Source organism: Coptis chinensis, chromosome 9 (assembly GCF_015680905.1).
Source record: "Coptis chinensis isolate HL-2020 chromosome 9, ASM1568090v1, whole genome shotgun sequence".
Classification (NCBI taxonomy): domain Eukaryota; kingdom Viridiplantae; phylum Streptophyta; class Magnoliopsida; order Ranunculales; family Ranunculaceae; genus Coptis; species Coptis chinensis.
In genome coordinates this window covers 83,031,580-83,043,415 of record NC_141464.1, presented here as the reverse complement: position 1 = coordinate 83,043,415, position 11,836 = coordinate 83,031,580, and the positions used below count along the sequence as shown (strand labels likewise).

General features: G+C 33.4%; 1 protein-coding gene across 1 annotated transcript; it reads right to left on the bottom strand.

Moving 5' to 3' along the window:
- Positions 1-1,287: 1,287 nt before the first annotated feature.
- Positions 1,288-3,788, bottom strand: LOC147478815 (putative NAC domain-containing protein 94). Its single transcript, XM_086584256.1, has 3 exons — positions 3,418-3,788; positions 1,984-2,291; positions 1,288-1,832 (listed from the first exon to the last, which is right to left on the bottom strand). Exons 1-3 carry the CDS (start codon positions 3,686-3,688, stop codon positions 1,434-1,436), a joined length of 978 nt encoding a protein of 325 aa, XP_086440382.1. The 5' UTR covers positions 3,689-3,788; the 3' UTR covers positions 1,288-1,433.
- Positions 3,789-11,836: the final 8,048 nt, after the last annotated feature.

Here is an 11,836-nt window from a genome sequence, read left to right as displayed (position 1 = left end):
AAGTATGCAAGTTGTTATTAGAAACCAAGTTGATATTGGTAATACAAGTAAGATTAGAATTGAGTTGGTATTAGAAGTTTCTAATTAATAGCTTAGAAGAAATTAGTAATTGGAGAAACTATATATATACTAGCTTGTAGGCCCATGCATATGCACCGGTTCTTTTGAAAATATTTAGATTTTTTTTTAGAAAATTGGGACTACCATTTTAGTCGATAACCAGCTTTAATTTTCTAACAAATTATTTTAAATAAAGTTTTAATTAAGTTTTAAAAACCCATTTTTTCAATTGGGAGAGAGATTCTGTTTTAATAGGAGAATAATTCTTGTTTTAATTTGATACGCTAGATTTTCTCTTAATTTTCAATGGGGGAGAAATTCCCATTTTAATAGGAGAAAGATTCTCACTTTAATTAGAAGTGTTATAATTTGTTTTAATAAGAGAAAAATTCCCGTTATAATAGGAGAGGAATTCCCGTTGTAAAAAAGAATTTTCGTTTTTTCAAATAGAAAGGAAATTTCTGTTTTAATAGGAGATGACATGGAATTTTAATAGAGCTCAAAAAATACCTCTTGTAGGAGCTTTAATATTAAGACTAGCATGTAGCCCGTGCATACGCACCGGCTATTTTGAAAACATTTAGATTTTTTTTAGAAAATTGGGACTACCGTTTTAGTCGTTAATCTGTTTTAATTTTCTAACAAATTGTTTTAAATTAAGTTTTAAAAACCCGTTTTTTTCAATTGGGAGAGAGAGATTCTGTTTTAATAGGAGAATGATTCCCGTTTTAATTAGATATGCTAGATTTTTCCTTAATTTTCAATAGGGAGGAATTCTCATTTTAATAGGAAAAGGATTCCCGTTTTTAATTAGAAGTGCTAGAATTTGTTTTAATAGGAGAAGAATTTCCGTTATAATAGGAAATGAATTCCCATTGTAAAAAAAATATTCCGTTTTTCAAATAGAAGAAAAATTTATGTTTTAATAAGAAATAATGTGGAATTTTAATAGAACTTGAAAAATACCCCTTGTGGGAGTTTTAATATTAAGATATAGATATAGACGTGTGTGTGTGAGTGCCTAGACATTAACTTAAGATGAAGTGAGAGAATAATAAGAAAGATGCATTGTTGAAAAGAGAAACACTGATATAATGGGGTAAGTTCTTTTGTTTATTAAATTTAATATAAGTGATAGAATTGATATAATAAAATTTATTTAGTTCAAGTTTGTCTTCTAGGCGTATTATTACTTTAGATTCTACATTCTTTATCCACATAGTCGCATATTATCTAAATCTACTCTTTTATTTCAGCAAAGTGAAAAATGAAAATTAAAGTAATACTGATATGTCGACTGCATTCCCTCTACGTATTACTATTAGTCTAAACTTTAAAGACAATACTTACAATAGCAAAACTACACTATATTTCTATTTACAACCATATAAAAGGGATGAATCAGATGCAAATTCTACTATAGTACCCAGTTCATCCCAGTTCCTATCTCTCAGGAATAATTCACTGCTATTAAAGCTAATACTATTTGAGTACACTGTTGTATTATATTGTGCTGGAGTAGTCGTCAGTGAGCCCAACTGGTCTGGAAACATATGGACCCTTTCTTCAGTATGACTTAAGAATTGCTTATTTGACTGTTTCTGCTGAACAACTGGGGCACCAAAAGACTTGTCTCTGTTGACAGATTCTAGGCTGTTTGTCTGAGAATTTGAATCACTGGGATTTTGTTTGATGGGGGTTTCTCTCCAAGCTGGTGCGTATTTTCTGTAAGATGCATTTCGCTTGAAAATTCGACACAGAGTCCAAATCTCCTGCAAATCAGAGGAAATGAGTTTTAATTTAGCCTGAGTAATGTGATTGCAACAATTCGCAAATTACGACATACAGAGATTTTGGGACATATAGTGAAATGTGATCAACAAGAATAAAAGTATAATTAATTGATAGATTATAGTTACTTACAGCTTCTAGAGTGTTGTTCTTAGGGGAGGGGAGATTGCAGTTGGTGCTTTTCACAGTTGCTGGAAGACGAAATTCATGCATCATCCAATCAGTTTTGGTACCTTTTCCTGCACTTCCTCTATAGTAGACTAATGATTTCTTGAGGCCAATGCAGTCATCTGTTTCTCCAGCAATAGAGTATATTGGTCGATCAATACCAGTTGCCTTCCAAAATCCAGACCCAGTAACTCTATTTGGTCTAATGCTATTCCTATACTTCCTCTCCCTAATGCAAAAAAAGTACATCTCCTTTTCTCCTACAGAACTAACTTCTCGATTTCCATCAAGAAAAACACAGTAAAAGACCAGGGTTAGTGAAACTTCACCATTTGTAGTAAGTTCAACCAAGTAGTACGTTCTAATTAACAATAACATAATGAAGAACTTGGATGCATTACAATGACTGAAAAAGAGAGTACGTCCATACAATTTAAGTATATGACAATAGTACTTGCACAATTGCACGCACGAATTGTTCGAGAAACAATACTTAACAAGATGATCCAAAATTGAGCCTGATTATACCTTTGATATTCTTCCCAGTGAAACAATTCAAGCTGTGGTGTGTGTATTTTTTTTCTCTAGCTTAATTATTATTATTATATTTTCTAACAGTTTTTAGCATCTTATAATGTGACATTAACATATGTAAACCATTCCTTGTTACCTTCATTTACCTTGGTGGTTTTCTCTTTAAGGTTGGAAACCAGAACTAAGGCTTTCAATATGTACTTGATTAAGGTAATTAATTATGAAGGGATTAGGTGTTGATCGAGTGTTCAACCACAAATATCCAATTATATTGTACAGCCCTCGTGTCTTTTTCCGCAAAAAGAAGAAAAGAAAGGAGGTGTGTTGGATGATAATTATATTTGTCGAATTATGTAGATTATCGATCAGCTTAACAGAATATGGTGTTTTAACGAAATCATCAGTGGCAAAACAAAAGTGTTAATGCATGACTATAATATGAATTGCAGGTGCCGACTAACAAAATCGGTAAAACTTTTGGGTGATGATACCGGAGGTATGGGATTCGAACCCGCCAGCATCAAAAAGTTACTGATCTCATTTAAAAACAGACTTACCAATAAATAAAAAAACTATAATATGAATTGTCCGTACTTGTAAGGATATAAGAGTGATAGTGGTTAATATCAACTTTGGATACCTATGCATGAGATCGTCACTCCTGCAATAGTGTTTGAAGTTTTGAACAATAATAACGTGCAATCTAATTACAGAACATATTCACATAGGGGGCATTTAGCATGACAAACATGAAGCCTTTTCATAAGATAATTAAGATACGTAAGAGTAGTATTTAAACATGATATTTATGGCATATATATAACGACCCTTATACTACATAATAAAATGGTGTATGAAGATTACTTGGGAGATCCCATGGATCATATTTGTAAATATCAATCTGCTTGATGAGTTCTATACTCAGAGGTTTCTTGTCCACTTTTCGCCGAAGATAAAAACCAACAAGCTCTTCATCGGTTGGATGGAATCGAAAACCAGGAAGAAGAATACTGTCATCATCCTTGTTCATGTCTTGTGAAGACTTCATCTTCTCCAGCTCCATGATCACTTTCTCTCTATGACTAACACTCCTTGTTACTTTAAGCTCTAGACTACAACATTTGAGACCGACCATGATTTATTGTTAGAATTGAATCTTTTTATAAATGTCAAGAGAATTGTCATAGTAGTGGCTTGGTCAAGTCATGGCGGTTGAAATTATTGTATATATAGGATGGCCAAGGTCTAAAATTGATTCTATCATATGAAGACCAAGCCAAGTGAACAAGGAGTAAACACTAATTTTGTTGGGTTGTGTAATGCTTAAATAGTTTAAATCAGCTAGTGATGTCACTAAAACAATATGTGACATTGGGTTTTTAACTCTTTATTCAATTTGGAAATTATGTGATGGTGTTGCAAAAGAAGGGAGATTGAGAAAGTCTTTGCTGGGAGCACACATTTTGACTCGCACCCCGGGGTTGTCAGGAGGACTTGTGGAAATTTTATACGTAACAAACTCATGAGTCATGATCCTAAGCACATGCATCTAAATATTTTGTAATTTCTAACCATACAAGATGTGGTCACCAATTATATTTAGAATACTCTTTATGTTTAAAAACTTCTAAAAGGGGTAGAGGTATGCAACTTGGTTGAGGTATGCAATTTGGTTTATCATAGATTCTACTTAGGAGATCATGCCTACAAAAACCAGCCGTATCTATGATTTTCTAATGAGACCAATTCAACGACAATGAGTTTGTTTATATGTCAACCTTCCACTAGCACTGGTAAGTCTTCTCTGAGTCCTTGATGACAAAAATCGATCATTAATCCTTGGTATTGGCCCAAGAACTCCACTTCAACGAACTTGGATTAAACTTCCGATATTGTTCTAAACTTAGTGCGTAAACACAAGTTCCATTAGAAATTCAGTTAGGAAGAATTTGGTCTAAAAGTACTAGAATGTGCCGAAAAGTGTAGATATCACTGAAAATTTAGGGTTTTCTTGTCGGAATATTGAGACTTTTGGAAATCTTGTATCTGAAATTCTGAACTTGCACCTTAAAATAGGATGCCATTCATGGTATCAATGTATCATACAGTATTGTAAGTCTTTATTAACTGTCTAGACTCTGAAAAGAGAATGGCTACATTTGAGCTTTTTGTCTCTCCTTGATAATACAAGTAGACCCACTTTGATTCAAGGCCCAAAATTTCGATATCGGTTAATATATCGGTGTACCCAAAAACCGAGATATATCGGATATATCGGATATCTCGGTTTTTTTAGTGACCAGTCCAAAATTTCTAAAATATCGGATATCTCACCGATATATCTCGGATATATTGAATATTTTAGAAATTTCAATATTAAGTTATTAACAATTGGTCAAAAGTCAAAGCGATATATATCGATTATCTCGAAATATCGATTATATCGACGATATAAACTTTCATATCGGAAATTCCGATATATCTCGGAAAAAAAGGGGTTCAATATTCGGTGGATATATGTCGGAAATATCGATATCGGTGTACCAATTTACCGAGATATATCGGCAAGATATCGGATATCTCGGCGATATTTTGGGCCATGCTTTGATTGAACTTCCCACTAGGCAAGACTACAAAAGATTTTCCCTCAATTGATGTAATTCTTACATTACAAGTAAACTGAATTGGTCTTTTGATTATAATCCATCCAAATTAAATAACGATGACTTTGATTTGTCTTGCTAGATTAAGATTCAAAGTGGACCCTGTAGATGTTAATGGACCCTGTAGATGTTAATGGCTTGAAGACACAAAAAGTCTTGTGTTTCGAGATATCAAGAAAATCTCTCTTTCAAGTTTGGAGGACTGAAAATCAACTCATAAAAGCTTTTGGTTGTCAGCTTCTAGTATTTTGTTTTATGAGGCTGATATGTATTGCTTGCTAATTAACTATGCATATATATATATAGTATGAGATAGTGAGTACCTTAAGGCACGTATTTATTTTATTTTTTTGTCCTTAAACAGGGTTTTTTTTGTTTCGATAAGACATGCGGCACGTATTCAAATTTCTATAGGGGGAGTTGGGTTGCAATCCTCCAATTTAGTTTTGATGTCTGAATGCAGGCTCGAGAGTCCACTTCTTTTTTCTTGAGGGTGTTAAATGATATCCTTTTTCTGTTTCTTTTTGCTGGTTGTTTTACTTTCATGCAAACCACAGACTTGATCCCATGTCAATAGTCAACCACACAACCGAGGGATCAATGGGGTCGTGGTGTTAAATGATATATATTCACTAGCTAGCTAAGGCAAAGTTAGGTCTGTTGAAGTTTCAATTGAAGGTGTAGATCATATCGATATCTATGAACTATGGTTACGTGTTTCCTTTTACTTGCAGAAAGTTAATTGCATGCCTCCTTGAAATTAATGTTGGCACCATCACTATCACCTTTGATAAAAAAAAACAACAAGTTGAGCGTAATTCGCATCTTTAATTTGTTCAGATCCTATTAAAGAGACCTTAAAATTTCTTGAATATATTCGATCAGAACCTATCAAGAACTAAGGTGTGGCCAGTTTTACTAATTGGTCTAGTTTCTATATATCCGATTCTAGAGTTACATGTTTTAAGTCCATTATGGAAAGGAAAAGAATGGAATGGAAATAATTTTAAAATTGTGTCTGTTTGGTAAATTGTAGAAGGGAAAGTAAATTGTGTTTGTTTTTTTTTTCCCCCTTTTTTTTTCCTAAAATTTTTAGGTCTGGACTATGGACTCAAAACAATTTCCATTTCCCTAGTTTTGTTTCCACACGGAAAGCAGCCTTTCCTTTCCATGGACAAACAAACAACAAAAAAACTATGGAAAATGTAGACCATACCTCTTTTCCTTTCCTTTCTCTAGCATTTCCTCCAGAACAAACAGACCCTTAAAATGTGTTTGTTCACTAGTGATCGAATTCCTTACAAATTTTCTGACTGACCTGTTTTTCACACCTATTTAGTTGTCTTTGTATGAATGAAGTATGAACGTGAGAGCTTTTAGTTTCGCACTTCCACACCACATGTAGTCCTATTTTTTGATCATATGGTTGCACTTATTTTGAATATATATGTACAGGGGCGGATCTATGAGTTGGCTGACCCGGGCTGTAGCCCCTCCTAACTTTGCTCAAAACCCAAAAGTACAGTGGTAACTATTCACTCCAAAAAAATAAAAAAAATAAAAAAAGTAGTGAGAATTAGGGGTGGGCAATGGGCGGGTTCAAATATTGGGGTGGCCAATGGGCCCTAAACATTAAGCCCCCTTCAAATATTAGCCCTTCAAATATTAGGGTCACAAGTCTAAAACCTCGACCCCTACCCCTAAGCCCTCTTTAAAAGGCTTTAGGGGCGGCCTATATATTTTTTTTTTTTTACTACATGGGTTTTAAAACTCATTTATATTACAAAATGTCAATAATCTACAAACTCAAAGTCCAACCAATCTAGTAATAATCTTGTATAAGTCCAAAAATTTAAAATGACATCCACAATCTAATAAACCTGAAGTACATCGAGAGTTGAATTTGTTCTTCCTTGTACTCAAACCTCTTTAAAATTATATTTTAAATTGAAATACATAGACAAATAATTATATTATCATTTTAAAGGAAGAAGTAATAGATATGAAACATAATAGTTTTGGTTAAGGGTCATGGAAGTTGTTAAACTATTTGTAATATATCATAAATTATTTCTATAATAGATTCAAACAAATATAATATTACCTTTCTTCTAATTTAAAAGTGATTCAAGCTTTGTATATGGACATGAAAATATTGGCTTTTGAAAAAGTGATGGAGAAAGGTTTGAGATTATAAATGTCATTTTTTAAATGAAGGTTGTTTTTGGTTTCTATGTTACAAATTCGTATTTTGCTTTTTAATGGTGTGGAAGGAAATCTTTAGTTTTAGACTTGGCTTGGATGTGAATAAAAATATAATTTATAAGAAATAAATGAGAAAAGAAATTGAGAATAATAAGTTATGGACTTTGACTTGATGATCAAAGGAATAAAGTCTTATTTTTATTGCTAGTGCTTTCATTGTTTTCAATAGGTACATTAAGTTGACAAGTTTTTGTTATATAAAGACAAGTTATTGGAAAATACCTTGGGTGTAAGTGATAAATTTCTGAAAATGATGTTATTTTAATTGAAAATATTTAACAAAGAGTTGAACAATTATGGTATGTGTATTTATAGTGAAAGTGTAAAAGCAGGGCGGTTAGGGCTTGGTTAGGGTCGGCCTATGTTTTAGAATCTTACCCCAAGCCATACTAGAAGGCATTAGGGCCGGCGGCCCGCCCTAAACTCTGTGAGGGCTTTATTGGGTCGGTCCCTTCAGGGTTAAAGGTCGTTAGGGCCAAATTCCCACTCCTAGTGAGAATTAGTATTAGTAGCCCCCTATTGTTGAATCCCGCATCTGCCCCTGTATATGTATATAGTTCAGCAGAAGTATGTTAGATTTACAAGTTACAAATTTCACTAGTACAAGTGTACGACAATGATCTGTTTTTTTTAGTAAGGGTACGACAATGATCACGATCATCTAGAATATATTAAAATAGACCATTTCTTTGATAAAAAAATATTTTATGAAATAAAACACGTTCTCAATTTTGAGTCGAATACCTCTTTTTCTTTAATTTCTTTTCCATTTTTTCTTATCACCCTTGGAACTTAACTAGGTAAATTGTCAAAAAGATAGATATTGAAAGAAAAATATAATGTATGTGTAAGAATTAGCTCCGTACGCTTCCATATCTAAAGATGACAATCAATAGTTATGATGTGATGACTTGGGAATAAAAGACCAATGGGGTCCAAAAGACCAAAACTTTAATTTTTCTATAGTCAATATAAACTAGCGAAGAAAAAGTCTATTCTCTTAAAAGCAAATAAAGTAGTTGTTAGTCATGGACACCGGAACCTTCTCCAATTTGTGGAACTTGGTCTTGACTCTTGTGACTTTCTGTAAGCAGGAGTTGGAGTTGGACACTTGGACTAACTGCAACTCTGCTACTCTGCAAGCCTTCCTTTCAACTTTCTAGTTACCGGGCTTCAAGTTGGGTAGGCTAATCTCAAGTGCTCAACACAGCATTTAATGAGATGTGGGCTTAAGTTGAGAATTTTGAATATGATCTTGGCATAAGAAATTACAATGAGTGACTCTAAGGAAAAAAGTAATTCTCAAAACCATTTTTTTTTAATCACTCACAAGAACTGGGTATCAAAAGTTAGGTATATTCTTGATGCGAAATTAAAAATGGTTCGAGTAGATGAAAAGTCAAATATATTCCTGACACGAAATAATAAACGACCCGACCCAACTGAAACGACCCGGTGTATATAGTACGAACAATCATTGTTTATACATATTTGGGTTGTTCATACCTTAACATGAGCTATGAACAATCATTATTCATACTTCAACATAATATATGATCAATAAGAACGCTTATTGGAGTATGAACAATCATTGTTCATACCTATTTGAGATATGAGCAATCACTGTTCATACCTCAACATGAGCTATGAATAATCATTATTCATACATCAACATAATGTATGATAAGTAAGAACACTTATTGAAATATGAACAATACTTATTTGGGGTTTGAACGATCATAATATATAATCAGTAAGAACATTTATTGGAGTATGAACAATCATTGTTCATACATTAATATATTGTACGAGGTACGTTCACTTATTTGGGTATAAATAATCATTGTTCATACATCAACATAAAGTATGAACACTCATTGTTCATAGCAAAACGACAAAAAGGGTAAAATTGAAAAATATTTATTTCAAATCAGGACTATTTGTCCTTACGGGTTATTTTCCCTTGAAAATTGTCCTTGAGAGTGATTAAAAAAAGAACATTGGTTCTGAGAGTGATTTTCACTCAAAAATGGGCCTTGGGACCAATTTCTTGAAGAAATTAACCGACTCAAAGTCTCAAACAACTGAAAACTGATGACTCCATTATTGGGACTGTATTATGTTGTGACTAGCAAACATGCACGCTCGATGAGCGTGGTATGCAGAGTGCTGCTACATTCACTAGTTATTCTCTTAGACTATTTTTTCAGCTCCTTGAACTATTTGAACATATCTTAGTTCAAGATTGCAAACATGTTCTTTGTTATAAAATCTAAATTGAATTGCTGCTTAGTTCCTACAACATCCACTTGCTGACCCACACTAAGTACAAGCTACAGTAACTGGGTTCATAACTGATCTAGTCTTCATTCTCATTCCAACTGAATTGAAGAAGAAAAATAGAATAAAATTGAAGCAGCCAAGATGATTTGTTTCAAAATACTTTTCAAATGACATTGCATTATGAAAATCAGGCCAGTCTTTGTAGCAAAATTGTATGTATCAACAACACCTCATAAAGTATCCAATTAAGTTAATATTAATAGCAAGTTTACTCCTACGTTTTCGTACAACACCCTTCCCAAGGACATGCAAGTACATAAACCAAGGTATACTATCGGGCACGCGATCTAACCCATACTATATATATATCGATATCAGACAAATAAATCTTGCTAAAAATTTATAAGTGTATATATATTAAGCAACAAAAACAACTATTTTTATTTTTATTTTTTTTGCTAAGTATATGATTTGTATTAATTACACAAAAACGGGTGGCGTATAAGAGATGTCAAGGAAAAATAAAAGCAGTAAAAGAGATGAAAATATAAAAATATGAACGAAAAATTTATTCAAATTTGGGAATGTTTGAAAGGCCGGCACCAGCATCCACAAGTGAGTGGAGCTTTAGGAGGGCTTCTGCTCTGCAAGTAAAGAGCTGTAAATTCCATTTACACCATTTCAGCCTGAGATAATATTCATCTGACAACAAATTCATTGCTTAGAATAAGATAAATAACAGAGCAAGAGATTTACCTGAGGAAATGAATATGCTCCTGCTGCAATGGCAACATCACCTTCCCTCATTGCACTCTTCCAGTCCCCAATTCTCATGGCATCAAGGCATTTATTCAAATGTTGCTCTGCTAGTTGCAACGTACTTTTGGAGCTCCGATCCACTTAATCAGGCTGAAATCCATGAAAACAAAGGTGTTGACGTGCATTCTCGATCTGCCCTAACCTCTAACAAAACCAAGTTAGAAGGTAAAATGAGAGTTTCTTCGTGTAAAAAGTTTGCCCACAAATAAATTCCAAAATATTTGTGCACGTCGTAGCTAACCTAAAGCACAAAATGTATTAAAAACTAAGAAGATAAATAAATTGTTCAAAGTGCAGCAGATTTAAGAACGAAATTCACAGCACCAATGACAATTCTTAAAATCACAATGTACAAAGAGATATACAGACTAATAAGAACCTAATAGACAAAAATGTTTTAGAAATGACACTTGTTATCCACTAATGTGTAACAACACTTACAAAGGAAGCATCTATATAGTCATTCCCAAAGCATAAAACATGTAATTACACATTTACACTGGTTAAACATTAGTAAAACAGATACAGTGGTACTTTTTGAGTTGAACATTTTGCAATTAAGTAATACAATAATCATCTCACTCACTGTAAATGCAAAGAAGCCAACCATTGATGCACCCTGCTATACCCAGGATCCAACCATACTGCTTCGTCGCAATCTCTAACCGCCTCAGCTAACCTACCCAACACTGTCAATGATGCTGCCCTATTGCTTCTACACGCTGCATTGTCCAGCGTGCAATGATTGCAATAGCTCTGACAAACAAAGCGCCTCCTAAAAATGTCCCTTCTTATATCGATATCGTACATACTCACACTAAGTCAACCTTTTTAACCCTTAAAGTAGTTATTCGTAAAGCCAAGAAACATCAACTGTTCTTTACAATAGTAAATCATGTACACAGTATAACTCATGATTCATGACTTACCAACAACAATCTTCAATAACTTTATTAGAAGGAAAAAAACTTTAGAGTTAATACCAAACAAATTTGACATTAACAAAGTAAAGAACTCTTGAACGTTGTATTAGACTTCCTAACAGCAATGTTGAACTCTTGAACGTTGAACATTAACAAGTTGCAAAAAGTATGTTTGCAGTGTTACTTAGACTTCCTAACAGTGCTGTTGGCACCAGTAATTTCTTTAAGTAAACAATTCCAAGCAGCCACCACTAACTGGTCTGCTACATAAATGTTCAAGTAACCCAATCCAGTTGAGATTCTACTATATATTAGCGCTTTTCTTGTCCA